Here is a 16,695-nt window from a genome sequence, read left to right on the forward strand (position 1 = left end):
CACCATGTTTGCCAACCTCCAGTCTTCCGGCACCTCACCTGTGACTGTTGATGATACAAATATCTCAGCAAGAGGCCCAGCAATCACTTCTCTAGCTTCCCACAGAGCTCTCGGGTACACCTGATCAGGTTCTGGGGATTTATTCATCTTTAACCGTTTCAAGACATCTAGCAATTCCTCCTCTGTAATCTGGACATTTTGCGAGATATCGCCATCTATTTCCCTACAGTCTATATCTTCCATATCCTTTTCCACAGTAAATACTGATGCAAAATATTCATTTAGTATCTCCCCCATTTTCTGTGGCTCCACGCAAAGGCCGCCTTGCTGATCTTTGAGGGGCCCTATTCTCTCTCTAGTTACCCTTTTGTCCTTAATATATTTGTGAAAACACTTTGGATTCTCCTTAAAGCTATCTTATGTCCCCGTTTTGCCCTCCTGATTTCCCTCTTAAGTATACTCCTACTTCCTTTTTACTTTTCTAAGGATTCGCTCGATTTATCCTGTCTATACCTGACATATGCTTCCTTCTTTTTCTTAACCAAACCCTCAATTTCTTTAGTCATCCAGCATTCCCTATACCTACCAGCCTTCCCTTTCATCCTGACAGGAATATACTTTCTCTGGATTCTTGTTATCTCATTTCTGAAGGCTTCCCATTTTCCAGCCGTCCCTTTACCTACGAGCATCTGTCTCCAATCAACTTTCGAAAGTTTTTGCCTAACATCGTCAAAATTGGCTTTTCTCCAACTTAGAACTTCAATTTTTAGATCTGGTCTATCCTTTTCCATCACTATTTTAAAACAAATAGGATTATGGTTGCTGGCCCCAAAGTGCTCCCCCACTGACACCTCAGTCACCTGCCCTGCCTTACTTCCCAAGAGTAGGTCAAGTTTTGCACCTTCGCTAGTAGGTACATCCACATACTGAATCAGAAAACTTTCTTGTACACACTTAAGAAATTCCTCTCCATCTAAACCTTTAACACTATGGCAGTCCCAGTCTACGTCTGGAAAGTTAAAATCCCCTACCATAACCACCCTATTATTCTTACAGATAGCTGAGATCTCCTTACAAGTTTGTTTCTCAATTTCCCTCTGACTATTGGGGGGTCTATAATACAATCCCAATAAGGTGATCATCCCTTTCTTATTTCTCAGTTCTACCCAAGTAACTTCCCTGGATGTATTTCCGGGAATATCCTCCCTTAGCACAGCTGTAATGCTATCCCTTATCAAAAATGCCACTCCCCTCCTCTCTTGCCTCCCTTTCTATCTTTCCTGTAGCACTTGTATCCTGTTGTTGGAGTCCGTGTGCAAGTAGGAGTGAACAGCTGGACCTCTGAGTCAGAAAGATGGAATTATCGAAAAATTAACCATTTTTAGGAAAAAAGCAGACCATTTGATACATTATTCTCCTCAGCTCTGATACCATTGTCTCTCTTTAATTATTCTTGAAGAAGGGCTTATGCCCGAAACGTCGATTCTCCTGTTCCTTGGATGCTGCCTGACCTGCTGCGCTTTTCCAGCAACACATTTTCAGCTCTGATCTCCAGCATCTACAGTCCTCACTTTCTCCTCTCTTTAATTATGCCTTGATCCTGTTCTGTCTCTGTATGTTCTTTTTTCTCTTGTCGACTGTCATCCTATTTTCTTCATTGCACCCACCTTATGGGCTTACTTGGCTGAAATGAGCTCCGTTAGATAAACACCTACTCCAATAACGTTCTCTTCTAGTATTTGCAATCTCTTGAATTCATTGCTTGTCTCAGTCTTTCTCTCAGAATATTTAAGCTTTTGAAACACAGTATTCCCATATCCAGTGTTACCTAAACTTTTCTTTTTTCCTGTTGTGACTGTATGAGACTTGTGAATTTCAGTGTCTGCTCATTGTGAGCAGGGTGGTTAAGGAGCTGAAACTGTGGTGAGGGCAGCACTGGGACAGAAATCACAAACTTCTGCTTCTGGCCTCTGAACCAATCACTGTAGGCCCTAATGTAACCCACATCCATGGCTGGGCTTGGAGCAGGATGTGATGCTAGGGAGAGGGGACTTTGAGAATCCTACCTCTTCAGTGTTTTTGAAAAATTTGAAGCAGGACTCAAGTTCACGAATGATCCATTAGGCCATATTCAGTTTTTATTTAAAACCAGGGCTTTAATGAGGCTCCTCAGCTGCGTGGCAACCGTTGTTGGCTTGGAGCTCCTGACCCCACCAATCGCCGTAACCCACAGTTTGGGATGCTGTGCCCTCATTACTTGCCTCCTGATTTAAACCATCACTTTATCAATCTTTCTTTCTTCCTTAATCTCCTGCTTAGTGGTTATGGTCCTTTACCCAAGTTAGTCAGTGCAAAGTAATCCCTAATTTGGTGTTTGATCAGAGTTTGCAGTATCTGAGTTAAAATCCAGCCTGCTAATTTTTGATCATCCTCACCTGCTGTTCTGACACTCACCCATCTTCTTTTGTTCTTCTCAAAACAGGAAAACAACTTGATGGAATATGGTGAGTTAATCTGTGAAATTTCAAAACTAGTCTTTCACTTCAGCAATCAAAGAGTTGTATATTTTTGCATTAAAATAATTCTTGCACGTGTGTCTATTTAAATGTGAATTTGCTCCTCCTTCAGGCACACTGCAATAGTTGTCAACGGAGAGGAGTTCTTCTATGGGTCGGGTGGAATAGCTAATTGTCAGCCAGTGAGTATTTTCTTTCTACTTTCTGAATGTTTTATCCATCCATACTTGCCTCATCTTCAACTGATTTCATGTTTGTGCATCAACCCTCCTCTTAAAGGGGTAAATGAAGCTGAATACTAGCCAATGTAGCAATTCATTTTCAAAAGAAATTCTCATACAATCTACAAGCACAATTGGGAAAACCTATCTCCAGAATGGAATTGATTCTTGCCTTTGAATACTGTGATCATCATGTTTTCTGGAAATCCATCAAATGTCATCTTTGGGAGCATGTGACTTAGTAGGTCATTGTCCCTCGAGCTGGCTCAGCCGTTAAGGTCACAGATCACAAATTTCACCTACCCCCATCTATCCAAATCTATCTATGCCTTAAAAGTATCCACGATACTCTATGCAGTAGAGAGTTTCAAGTCCCTCGAGGAGAAAATTCCCTATTTCCATCTTAAATGAGAGATCCCTAATTTTTAAAGTGTGTTCCCCAGTTCTTATCTGACCCACAAAGAGAAGCATCCTTTCAGTTCTATCCTGATAATTCCAATCAGGGTTTTCTTTGAATGGGGTCACTTCTCATTCTTGTAAACTTCAATGAGAATAGGCCCAGCCTATCCAACCTTTTTCCTACAAAGATTACCCTATCCCAGGTATCAGTTGACTGAATCTTTTTTAAACTCCTTCTAACATGACCTGCTTTACAAGAAACTAAGGACATGGCCTTCACACCCTCTTCTGGAATCTTGCTTGGCTGGTTGATCAGCTGCATAGGGAAAGCTAAGACTTAATTCTGGATAGTCCTCAAACAGGTGTCTTAGTTTGTAAAAGTGGCCTAAAGTTCCCTAAACCCCACCAACACAAACCAAATATTCACAATAATGCTGTTCATGCTCTCATTAACCTATTATGATCAAACTGAAATGCTAGGCATCAACTCTGTCTTTATAGCAGCTGTGGTGTTAATGATCACGTTTAGGAACCCTAACAGCATTGTGTCTATTTGCATCTCAAGTATTGCTGTGGTTCAAGAAGGCGGCTCACCGTTACCTTTTCGGGCACTGTTGGGGATGAGCAATAAACATTGGTCAAGCCAGCATCTCCCAAATCCTGAGAGAACAAGAACAAAAAAGTCCCCATTCACTTTCTTCTCCCTGATCTAGGGATGCTGAGTTAATTTAGCTGTTTCACTCGCTACAGTATCAGGGGAGCTAATATTTTGGTGATGTTCGTTGTAATGTCATCACTTGCATTGCTACATTCCTTTTGACTTCCATTCCTGATGAATTAAAGTCCTGATACCAACAATGCTAGAAGTATACTTGTGTTGTGTAATCTTCCCTAAATTACTGATTTGAGTGACCTATGTGGGAAGGACAGGAAATTTGACACTCACAACAAATTTATGATAATGGAATGTATTTAACCCAGTATCTGTATGATATTGTGGCCATTTTCTTTATTATAATAGTCTTGTGTTTCCTCTTTCTGTTCCCAAGGGAGGGACTTTACTTGGGCCACCTGACTCTGTCATTGATCTGGGGACAACTGAAGTGACTGAGGAGTTAATTATGGAATATTTATCCTCTCTAGGAGAGTCAGCATTCAGGTTAGTTCCTCTTTGCAGTCTGTGCTTTTGCAGTGGGCCAACTTAATGCGTTGCCTAGAACTGAATGGCCAGAACGCCCATGTCTTTGGGGTCACGAGCAGGCATAAACAATGGCTGCACTTTCATCTGTATATTAAATCTAGCAACTGTGCACATATCTTGTCAGGTATTTGTGCTGTAAGGACGTTTGTTGTAGAAAGTAGTATGTAATTGCATCTGCTGCCAATGGAGGCAATGTTGTACCAAAGGATGGCAGATAACATTAGTGAAAAAGACAATTTGTTTGTAGCCGCTGCCTCGTGCTGTGGAGGTCGTTCTGCAAGCACCACTGTAATTAGTTCATCTGTTTACAGTTTGTGTTTGAAGGGTATAGTGGGTGTGCGCTCTTCGGGCAAACTGAAGTTGTAACCTCTTGGGTTTGCTTAGTAGTAAACATTTGAGGCCTAGTTTCTCCTTATTACGATTGCAGTAATGTCTACTACATATGTGTCATGTTTTTAGTTCTATGTTGCATTTTACTAGCATTCCAGTGAGGTCAAAGTGGAAATTTGTTTCTTCATCCTCTGATTTTTTTTTATCCAGATAAATTTTATCTACTGTATTGCCATTGTTTGTTGTCCTCTCAAAATATGTCACTTTTGTAATTTCTCCACATTGAGCTTCATGCCGTGTGTCTGCCTATTTCATCCAGAAATCAAAGCCATTTGGATTTGGATGTTGAGCGAAGGATGAATATTGGTGTGCTGTTCAAACAGTGCTGAGACAGCAGAGAAAGTCCTTGATTTAAAATGCCCACTCAATATCGTACTGCATATTTATGTTAACCAATTATCTGATTTTATTCAATACACTGAGATTTCATCGACTTTTCATTAATATCTGGATGCATGCATTGATGCAATAAGAGGTGTGGAGTAATTGCAAAACTATTTATTTAATGCAGTAAGCATTGATCAGGGTAAATATTCTCTCCTCCCTGAATCCACAGTGAAGGATGAGGGCTAGGATTGCACTGACTGGGAGTGTGATGGAGACAGAATCAATTGTGGCTTTAAGGGGAGGAATGTACACAACAATGACAAAGGGTTTTGAAGGGGACACGTGCAGGGACAACTGCTGAATGGTATTCCTTATTGTAGTGGTTGTGATTCTGTGACACCTCTCACTTTATCATTTTGTTGCAGGGGAGAGTGCTACAAATTGTTTGAACATAATTGCAATACATTCAGTAACGAAGTTTCCCAATTCCTCACTGGGAAGAAGATTCCGTCGTATATCACTGACCTGCCTTCTGAGGTTTTATCAACGTGAGTACATTTCCCACTGAGGTGTTAATCACTCTGCATACTTCGAAGGCATTGACCCATGTTGGGCTACTGCAAGAGTCTCTGCAGCATGACTACAAAGACCACAGTTCATAGCCTTGACTTGTGATCTCTGCCCTTAATGGCGGCACGGTGGCTGAATGGTTAGCACTGCTGCCTCACAGCACCAGGGTCTCAGGTTCGATTCCAGCCTCGGGTGACTGTCTGTGTGGAGTTTGCACATTCTCCCCGTGTCTGCGTGGGTTTGCTCCGGTTTCCTCCCACAGTGGGTAGGTCAGGTGAATTGGCCATGCTAAATTGCCCATAGTGCTAGGTGCATTAGTCAGAGGGAAATAGGTCTGGGTGGGTTACTCTTCGGAGGGTCAGTGTGGACTGGTTGGGCCAAAGGGCCTGTTTCCACACTGTAGGTAATCTAATCTAATCTTAATTTCTTTGGCCTTCATGGTCTAGGGAGGAACTGCCAGCCAGATTCCCAGGTGATTCCTGCTAGAAAGTATATGTACTAATCTCCTCCTGTAGGGAAGGAAATCCCATCTGGAAATCACACCGAGATGTGATTCCATACCCACAGCAGTGTGGCTGCCTCTTAACTGCCCTCTGAAATTGAAAGCCATGAATTCAAGGGCAATAAGGTTGGGTAGCAAATATAGTAAGATTCACATTCCATGAAATATTAAAAGGAGAAAAGCATCATGGCAGAGTAGGAGCAGTTTTCCTTGGCGATCCCTCAGTTGAGTAACCCAGCAGCATCTGCTGCACTCACATTTAGCGATGGAGCCAGGGAATCGTTGGTGTTCACGGAATCCAATACCAGCAGAGGACAGGTTTCTTTGTAAGGAGGGGAAGGGCAAAAATGGAAAAAGAGACCTTTTTTTAAGAAAAGTGATATTTTTTTCTGTAATGACTAACATCTTTGTTCCTGTTTTATTTTTCCATCAGCCCTTTTGGCCAACTCATTAAGCCCATCCTGGACTCGGTTCAGATTCAGCCAGTGGGAGGAAGCAGCTTCAATGATCAGAATCCGAGTTAGTAGCTGCAGTCCAGAGAGCTGCTGACTGCAGGGACGTGTACAGTCACTGGCCTCACAGAACTATACAATGATTTTCCAAAAAACAAATCCCCTTCAAGCATCTTTCATCTCATATCTGACTTAACGTAGAACGTTAAAAAGTGGTAGAAATGCTTTTTTAAAATCCATTTGAAACATGCATCTAATACAGATTGCACTGTAGAATTCAGTGCTTCTATCAGGTTGTTGTCAGCTCCCTTTTGTCAACTGTCTTTGAATAAGCTGTAGCAAGCAGCAGTCATGAGAGATTGATTCCTTGCTTCTTTCACAATGTATTTAGCCAGCCAGTACCCCTCCCACCCCCCCACCCTCCTCCTCCTCTTCTGAAAGAGGCCACCAGCATGGAGACCTTAAAGGTGTTTCCGTCATTGTTATGCCAACATCATTGCCAATGCATTGACCAATTCAAGGGGTAGTGTTTGCAGTGTTGTCAGGGTTTGTTTAGGGATAGCTATGTTGTATGTGGGAAGGAAAGATATACTTGAGTCACCTTGCTTTTCATATCATGCCATGGTCTGATGTGTGCACTTCAAATTGCTGCCTGCCCTAACCCAACTTCAGAATCCTCCCACATTCGGGAGGAGAGGATCTCGCCTGTTTTCACAGTCCAGTTCAACATGGTGGGAGGATTTCCCCTTGCTCAGCCTCCCATTCTGCTTCGGCTGACACCAGCTTCCACGTCCCTTTTCTTTCTGGCACTTGGCACTCAGCTGTGGCTTTAAGTGTCAATGAACCTTCTAGGGGCTGCACTCCGTTAGTAGCGTACTTCCCCAGGAGTATCGTGTATCTATCAGCACTCGGCTGCAATTGAAAGAGATGTTGGTTCGTTTTTTTTTCTTTCACCTGATCAAATCAGTAGATTAAACTTGAGCTGAAATCATGAGAGTCCCAGTTTCAGATTACTTCAGTCCACTTTGTTTCTTGCTGTAAATAGTTGCTCTGTCCATCCCCTTGCCCAGTATATGATACTGGGCAATGACTTCACAGGGGCAGCTGGTCACATATGGAATGGTGAGTGCAGACAGCTTGTTGGACTTCAGAGCCCTTGCTCCCAGACATGACACAATTCTTGCCATGTATCCCTATGTACGTATTTCTCCCCACAGCTACAGGCCAGCAGTCAGAAACATGAATCCTGGGTGGTGTACATACTCTGTCTCCCCTAATCCATGAGGTTGCACCTCTGCTTTTTTCACACCCATTCCATTTGTGACCAACTAATTCACAACTTGGGGAATAAACCAGCTGTTTTCTGTACAGCTCAGTATTGGCCATCCCTGCTTTAATGTTTTAGACCAGGGGCTGCCCCAATGCCAATGGACAGAACAGCCAGCTGCAAGGGTTCAAACTCCTCCAGCCTCTAGTTATCCCAGTGGTATGGATTATTACACCACAACCTCATCTAGTGCAGGATTGTCTAATATGTTGGCCAAAAAAGTGATCATTTGGCATTATTAGGTGTGGCCTCTATTCACAAGAGTTTGCAACGTAAATTCGAAAACTTTAACCTTTTTATCCAATTAATTCTCATGGAGTGCAAGTGTTTTGGTTTGATTGTACTTCACTTTTTTGGTTCCTGAATGATGGCAGATGTTTGTTAAACAAGCCTATTGTGTGAGGTGTATGTGAGGCTTCTTGTTCTAGCTGTAGCCAAACATGGCCAAAATGGTGTTGCTGTTGCCACTCCCTGTGTAATTAGGCAGCCTGACACAGGTAGTGGATAATGCTGGATGCTCTCTTCCTTTCTCATGCTCTCAGTACATCAGTTTATTTATTGTTGCTCAGTAATGCCATGGTATTGCAATGGTGTGGGTTGGACAGGCACCAAAAACACACTCAACTGAGAACATGATCCTGCAATCCTACTCATCTCCTTCCATTTCTTAACAATACACGTTCAGTTTCCCAGAATCAGGCAGGACTTTTTAATATTTCCAGCTACTGACAGTCGAGTCCACCCCAGTGGCCCAGCAGACTATGCTGCCTTGGGTTCTGGCAGTGAGTTTGCCATATTTGTAAATTTGTTAATATAGCAATCAGTTTGAACAAGTCAGCTACAAAATTCTCAAGTGCAGGGCAGGGTTTGAAAACTTATTATTGGTATGATATAAAAAGCTTTCCTGTATTGGTGTAATTTTGTGGAAATTGGGAGCATGGTCTTGAACCCTTAATTGAGTAACTTCACCCAGTTGGATGCCATTTGCCATGGAAAATCATGTGCAGAGTATGAACCCCCAGCCCTTCAGCAGAACTATCTCAATGAGCCTAAACTTCAGTGAAATCTCAATGCAGCTTGGTTTAATAAAGTCTAATTATACTCATTAGCATTGTTTGGAAGTAAAGTTCTATAATTCTGTCTCAATTGAGCTGAAGGATTGGGAATTCAAATTGAGTTTAATATTAGAGATTTTCCGACTTGAAATGTTTTCTCTTTGTAACTTTGCTGTTGAGGGGTCAGGGACTGATCTAACTGCAAGCAGTGAAGCCAATTGTCAGCAGTTGGCATGGAATACGCAAACAAAAATAATTGAGTGCAGTGCTGCAGTCTCTTGGTGACTTTTTCTGTCTTTTACCATGGCAACTGCAATCTTCAGAGCAAATCCAACTGCCCTGTTTTAATTTCCTGCCTCTGCAGGTTTGGCTGCTTGAGATGAGAACTTGCACAGTGATTTCTTTGGCGTTGTTCAACATCGTACAGTTCTGCCATTGTCTGAGTAGCATTAGGTGGTTTGGGTGTGGGGGGAGACACCAGAGGTTTTGAAAGTGGTTTTCATTTTTTGGGATGGGTGTGTCACTGGCAAGACCAGCATTTCATAGCCCTAATTGCACCAAAGCTGCCACCTTGTTCTGTTGTGGTCCATCAGTATCTGCTGCAGTTGGTTACAATTGGGTATTTGCTAGGCTATTTCAGAGGGCATTGAAGACTTACCCATATTACTATTGGTCCACAATTGTACGACAGTCTGGTCAAGTAAGGACAACAGGCTTCCTTCCTATCTCATGCAGCAGGTAGATTTTTACGACAGTTGATAATTTCATGACCATGTTATGGAAACTGTTTTTAAATTATAGGTTTATTAATTGAATGCAACTTTTACCAGCCGCTGTTGGGATTTAAACCATTTTCCACAGAACATTAGGCCAATCCTCTGAATTACTTGTCCTGTGAATTTACCAGACTCATACAGCATGGAAACAGACCCTTCGGTCCAGCTAGTACATGCCGATCATGTTCCCAAACTAACTTCTCCTGAATTGTAACGCCCTGCTAATTATGTGCATATTGTTGAATTTCTTGATTTGAACATTTATTCCTTAATGTTTTATTTGTTAGATCTTGAGTTTATTAATCCTTTTCTCTCCAGGTGTCAGTGCCACCAAGCATCACAGTTTGCCCATGCGTGACCGTCTCCCTGCCATTCCTCCCGTTCCTCCTTCGTATTTGCAAAGCAGATGAATTGGGCTGTTGAGGTTTTGCAGCTGAAGCCTCTGAGTCCATTGAGTTTTATTTTTCAGGTGGTTGCTTGCAATCTGTCAGCCTAGGTTTGAGTTTCATTATCAGCAGCTTCCTCAGTTGATGTTCTATCTTGACACTTCCCATGGAGCAGTGGGCAGATTCACAGGCTGATTAACGTGCTGTGGCGTAAGCACTCATTTCAAGGCCATAACCATCTTCACACCACTGAATTCCCACAGTGTGAGCAATGAGTGTGGGGTGGGGTCGAGCGAGAGAGAGAGAAAGCATCATTGAACTGCAGATCCACTGAAGCCTGTGCAATGTTCCCCACTCATCAGATATGTCTGGAGTAGGGTTTGAACCCTAAACTTTATGACTCATGTGGGGTATTATTGTTAATGACTCCTTGAGGTGTACCAGAGCAATTGAGGAGGAATCCCAGTTTTGATCCCCTAACCTGTTTTTTTTTAATATATGCCCACAGTTGTTGTAGTTCTCCTTGTCCTTAAGCTGTGACTGAGGGACAATAACCAGCCAGGATTTACATTCTGAATTGTTGCGGTGTTTGTGTTTTGGGCATTAATCAGATTAAGCTGTACTGTATTGCTGCCTTGCGCCTCCAGCTCGGTAGTTTGTCAGCAGTGTCTGGCGCAATAAGGCTCAGCTGTCCTGGGTGACATGCAGATTGTGATGGGTGTCAGGAGCAGTCTGTTGCAGCGTGAGCTGGGACCTTAAGGAAAGACCTGAGAATTATCAAAGTGTGTTTGGCCCCTGCAGAACCAAAGGTGCTGCAGTAGTTGGTGGTGGTAGTTTTGGGGGGAGGGGAGGGGAGAGGAGAAATCAGAACTGACCTTAGGCTCCCAATTAGAAACTGTTACTGTTCTTCAGTTTTTTCTTTAGTTCACTGCAGGTCCTGCTCAGAAATGACTTGTCTTCCAGCAGAAGCATTGGCAAAAAAAACCCTCCAGAATGTCATCAGGACACCGTTTCCTCCTGTTAATGGAAAGTTATTTTGCTTTTTAAAAAGAAATTCGTTATTCAAGTGATCAGACGTTCAGTGTTGTTAACGTCCAAGTACAAATTCAATGCTGAAAAACAACTTGTGATCAGATCATTCAAATTACTAACTTCAAATTAACAGTGGATTTAAGACCAGATATCAGCCTGTATGGACATGGGTCTTATGTATTTGAATGTATTATTGTTTATCTTAGATATCTGTTTACAATATTTAAATATTGATGGATTTTAATGGATATGTAAATCAGGGAATTGTATTTTACCAACCTCTTCAATAATGGTTTATAAACGTAAGGCAAAAGAAGCATTGACTGGCACAGGATCCTAGTGCACATTCAAAACTCCTTGCCCATTTAAGCATCTGCCACATCACAGTTCAATTTATATGAAAACATGTCTTGTGTTTGTGCTTATTAATGTCAAAGTTTTTGTCTATTTAATATATGAAATGTTTTACTTTGAAAAACTTTGCTTTTATTTAACTGATGATTCGTAAGGGTCCAGTTGCTCCAGCTTATTGCATGGTTGTTTTGTCTCTTTCTGTCTCTGTTGCTGTTAATTATATTGATGCTCAGCCAAGTTATTGGATGTAGCACCTCTCTTGAGCTTGCAGTGGTAATGTGCATGTTGCTAAATTGCATGGTTGCTTGTCACCGATTTCTTGCCATGATGGTTTAATTGTTAACTTTAAGGGGAGTGATCTTGCCATTGCATTACCTTGTTTGGAATGATTGGAAGGTTGCAAGCATTGCCCACCTTGTTCTGATTCGAGGTACCATCTCTCAGCTGGTCATGAAGTGGCATGAGCAGGCATGTCACCCACATTTATTTTGGGAGGTTTGAAATGTTTATAGTCATGGAGTTGAAGACTTGACATCTGGCTTGGCGAATGGGAAATGTACCTCAACAAATGCAGTTGTGCACATCATAGTTAGGATGCCATCTTCAGCCTGCCTTCAGGTGGCTAGCAACAGCTTGTTCCTAATTTTGCATTTGCATTTATATTCCATAAAGCTATTGCCACAACCTCCTGTACTCTTGCTGTGCACTAAGTGGGAAGTGTATTGAGTTGGTGAGTAACCACAGATTCTTTCCTGAGTTTTATTGTTTTACGTTTCCTCCATGGAATACACCTAATCCTTGCCTGCAGGTCAGGGTAGCACATTCGCAGCGAGGGACGGTTTGTCCTTTCCCTGGTCTTTTTAAGTGGTCCCAGTTTTTGCAGTTCTAATTGCTCCCACTAGAGGTTGCTGTAATGTCACTTCCAGCAACAATTGGTTCAGTGTGTAGACAACTCACTTGGAGGTTCTCCTGCCGTGGAACTTTGGTAGAGCACAATATGGAGCCCTGAGCTTTCCTGGCATAAAATGAGAACTGAGTTGGCACATACAAGTTCCTGAGCAGTTATGTTTGCCCGTCATTAAATCATTGGTCAAAACTTAGTTTTTTTTTAAAAAAACAAAAAAAATTGGTGCAAGAGAAAAATAAAAGAATACAGTTTTCCCCAGCACATTGGACTAAATCTACTGTGAAAACATGAACGTCTATAGATGTGTCTGAAATATTAGTTAATAACCAATAAATAGGCAGCATTTTGGAGGTGGTTTTCTTCAACTGTCATCCTGTAATTACATTTTATTTGTGCTAACATAGGAAATGAACACAATATTGGAATCAAATAAAAATTAGTGGGTGGTGATTGAATCATCAGCTAATCTCCAACAGTGCTTTTACATGTCCATGATTTCAGAAGAGTACCCATGCAGTAGACTACAGGATACCTGTTGATGTTCCCATGCATTTTTTAAAATGTTTAAATGATGTTTTAAATTTGCCATTCCTGTTCTTGATTCCCAACCCGTTTGGACCCAGCACCTGTGTGGTATCGCACTCCATTTGAGTTCATTTTGTAGTCATGTTTTCTGTCTAACTGAAGGGGATGTACAGAGGGAGGTACTTGGATTAATTGCCATTAGCCTGCATCTAATGGAAGGCCTCTATCCAATCCATCTATGAAGCAAGTAGTTTCAAAGCACAATTGAAGTTTGGGACTGTGGTCCTTTTGCAGGAACTGCCCAGTTTATCCATTTTCCTTACAGACAGAAGAGTGCAGGTAACTTACCTGTTATCTACATCCAATAGCACAAATGGCACCCATCAGTCTTAGAGACCAGTTGCTGGGAGTCATCCTGACTGAACTTTGCTTTGTTGCCTTGCTTTGAGTGATCAGACCCCCTTCTGTCTTGACATGTTTGAGTTTTTAAGCTATGTGCATTCCATGTACCCTGAGAAGCAATCTGGTCCTGCTTTTCCAAGGCATTCTAAATGTTTTGCACAGTGTTTCTGTAATAGTACAAACCATTTGCCAATTTGTCCCTTATGACCGGGCACATTTTAAACGAGTTGATTTTGTAAATTGTTTTGCTTTATTTAAAGTTAAATTGCACAAGATGCAATTGCTGCTGGCTCTTATTTTCGTTGATGAGAAAAGTTTTTAAAATGTTGCACAGCAAATGTTTCTGCAAGTTGTTTCATACATGTGTGTAGGTTCCATTTCAAATGCCAATAAAGATTTTTTTTAAACTTTCAGTCTAATCTTTATGTTCTGTGAGACATTGGCCTGCTATTTAGTTAGTTAGTGCACTGCTGTATGTAGCAGGGTATGTATTTTCTGCAAACTTCCAGAAGACATTGAATCATGATCCACATAAGAGACTGTTTAACTAAGATTCAAACTTACGGAACTGAACACTGTAAGTTGGGTCAACCGAGAGAAAGGGTAAGTCATGAGTGCACACTCTTTGGACTAAAGCTACTGGTGGTGATTCAAATGAACCTGTATCCAGGGCCTCAACTCTTCATAGCATCTTATTAATGGCTCAAAGTACAAATGTGAATTTTCTGACTAAATTCAGATTGGTAGTGGAGGCTGGGTTGTTGCTGTGTGAAATTGCACAATGTTGGTGGATTGAAATCCAACCATTGCACATTTTCAATGTGGGAACAGGTCCGTTTCAGTTTTGGCCCAGCCTTCAAAAGATGAAAAGCTAGAAACAATGACCCAGAGAGATTTAGGGATTCGACTCCAAAGATCACCAAAATGCAAGAACTGCAAAACCTGTTCACAACTGTTACTGGTGATGCTGAAATGCCGGTGTTAGACTGGGGTGGACAAAATCAGGTTACAGTCTGACAGGTTGGTTTGAAATCGCCAGCTTTCAAAGCACTGCTCTTTCTTCAGGTGAAATGGGGACTTCACCTAGTGAAGGAGTAGCACTCGGAAAGCTTGCAATATGGGCGGTACAGTGGTTAGCACTGCTGCCTCACAGCGTCAGATACCCGGGTTCAATTCCAGCCTCAGGCGACTGACTGTGTGTAGTCTCCCCGTGTCTGCGTGGATTTCCTCCGGGTGCTCTGGTTTCCTCCCACAATCAAAAATGTGTAGGTTAGGTGAATTGGCCATGCTAAATTTCCCGTAGTGTTAGGTGAAGGGGTAAATGTAGGGGAATGGGTCTGGGTGGGTTGCGCTTCAGTGGGTCGGTGTGGACTTGTTGGGCCGAAGGGCCTGTTTTCACGCTAAGTAATCTAATCAAAAAAAATTCAGATAAACCAGTTGGACTATAACATGGTGTTGTGTGACTTCTGCCAATTGTTAGTGGAACTTTGGCCTTTATAGCTAAGGGACTGATATATCCACAAGGAGGTATTTTTGCAGCTGCACAAAAACCTTGTGTTACTGCCACCAATTTGGTCCACACCAGCCAACCAGCCTGCCTGAGGAGTCCGAGTTACTAAACCAATTTACACTTTGACCTGTATGTTATGGATAGTGAGGGTTGAAGTTCCAGGCCATCATGTAGCTGACCAAGAATCTCTCTCACTCTAACCAGCTGCCATTAGTATGTCTAGATGACTCCTCTTCAGAGTTCTGATGAACAGTCATCTCGACTTAAAGTTATCTTCACTCTCTACAGCCGCTGTGGTTTCCAGCATTTTTTATTTGTTTTCAGTACAGACTCGAGTATCTGCGGTGATTTGTCCCTGCCATCAGTGTGTGTGTGTGTGTTGGGAGATCTGCAGGATGATAATATGTACATTTGGTATCTTATCCAGTTAGCTGGGGGTGGGGTTCAAATCTGAAACCTGTGTCTCAGGGACTGAAATGCCCCCTCCCAACTTGCTTTAAAAATATATGGATTTTTAAAATAGAGATTTTAGTTCAAGGGCCAATAATATTGAATGCTCCTCGTACCTGGAAAGAGGGGAAGGAAGTCTCCCAAAAACAAATTGTGCTAATTTTATTTGCTGGCTGCGATGAGTCATTGGGTTTGTGTAACTTGCCTGACCGTTGACTCTCGGGTGTGATGGAGAGAGAAACCACACAGCTCCCTCCCCTTCTGTTCCTCTGGCATGTGATCGCTGTCGTCAGTTCGAGGAGGGTGTCAGTTTCAGAATGCGGTGATCCCCGCGGATCCTGATGTGGTAGAGGGAAGGAGAGGAGGTTCATGGAAGCTGGGGGGGATATGGCTGAGAGAGAGCCGGAGCCCCACACTCTCTGCCTGTTTGATGTGGACGGCACTCTGACTGCAGCAAGACAGGTAAGGGGGAAGGGGAAGGGGACCTTGTACAAGGTCAGTGCTGTGCTCTGCTCTCAGTCAGTTCACTTTGCTGCAATGTTAGTTAAAGCAAGTGTCTGTGTGTGTGTGAGAGAGAGAGAGAGAGCTCACCAGAATATGCCCCTCTGCTCAAACCCCTGTGCGCTCTCGATCAGAGACCAAAGTCCGCCTCCTTCAAGAGATCATTTTAAAAGGGCTATATCAGGACAGGGGCTGATATGAACGGCCCTTTAACAAACTGTTCGGTCTGGCTTTCCCCCTTGGTGGCAGGATACTGGGGAAAGGAGTAGTGTCCTGAATAATAACAGGGGGAGTTAGGAGGGCAAGTTGAACAGGAGATTTGGGAATATACGCAATGTCAGAACAGAAGGGCTTGACTTTGAAGTGTTTTAAGACTATTAAAGGATTTAATAGATTTTCTCTCTCTCTCTCTCTCTCTCTATCAATTCTTTATCCTCTTGGGTTGGGGAGTCAAGAAGCTAAAATAGGGTTTGTCCAGGAAGCCCTGCCTCCAGGTTCATGGCTATGGGTATCTGAGGCCCTCCTTGCCTCCCCCCTCCCCTGTAAAGCTTTTGATGATGTGCTCAAATCGATATTTGTAAAACTGCAATTGAATGTGTTTTGTTAAGGAATTGTCATCTGATCCAGTCTGGATACAACGGGGAGCCTGGTGATTACTCATGGAGTCAAAGAAATGTCCAGCACAGAAACAGACCCTTCGGTCCGACTTGTCTATGCTAACCAGATATCCTAAATTAATCCAGTCCCGTTTGCCAGCATTTGACCCATATCCCTCTTCAACCCTTCCTATTCATATACCCATCCAGATGCCTTTTAAATGTTGCAATTGTACCAGCCTCCACCACTTCCTCTGGCAGCTCATTCCACACGCAGCACCCTCTGTGTGGAAAAA

General features: G+C 42.5%; 2 protein-coding genes across 2 annotated transcripts in view; both read left to right on the forward strand.

Annotated features, from left to right (window-relative positions):
* LOC122542285 (desumoylating isopeptidase 1-like) overlaps nucleotides 1-7,569 on the forward strand; it is a 15,140-nt gene extending 7,571 nt beyond the window's left edge. Inside the window, exons 2-6 of the mRNA XM_043679877.1 lie at nucleotides 2,483-2,504; nucleotides 2,629-2,698; nucleotides 4,186-4,295; nucleotides 5,480-5,602; nucleotides 6,560-7,569. Coding sequence (XP_043535812.1) covers nucleotides 2,483-2,504; nucleotides 2,629-2,698; nucleotides 4,186-4,295; nucleotides 5,480-5,602; nucleotides 6,560-6,650 — 416 coding nt within the window. The 3' untranslated portion in view covers nucleotides 6,651-7,569. The remainder of the gene's footprint in view (nucleotides 1-2,482; nucleotides 2,505-2,628; nucleotides 2,699-4,185; nucleotides 4,296-5,479; nucleotides 5,603-6,559) is intronic.
* Nucleotides 7,570-15,569: 8,000 nt separating this feature from the next.
* The window catches only part of LOC122542026 (phosphomannomutase 1-like), a 33,425-nt gene continuing 32,299 nt past the window's right edge, over nucleotides 15,570-16,695 (forward strand). Inside the window, exon 1 of the mRNA XM_043679316.1 lies at nucleotides 15,570-15,764. Within this exon, the coding sequence (XP_043535251.1) occupies nucleotides 15,672-15,764 (93 nt within the window). The 5' untranslated portion in view covers nucleotides 15,570-15,671. The remainder of the gene's footprint in view (nucleotides 15,765-16,695) is intronic.

The sequence above is a fragment of the Chiloscyllium plagiosum genome, chromosome 39, assembly GCF_004010195.1.
Source record: "Chiloscyllium plagiosum isolate BGI_BamShark_2017 chromosome 39, ASM401019v2, whole genome shotgun sequence".
NCBI classification, from domain to species: Eukaryota; Metazoa; Chordata; class Chondrichthyes; order Orectolobiformes; family Hemiscylliidae; genus Chiloscyllium; species Chiloscyllium plagiosum.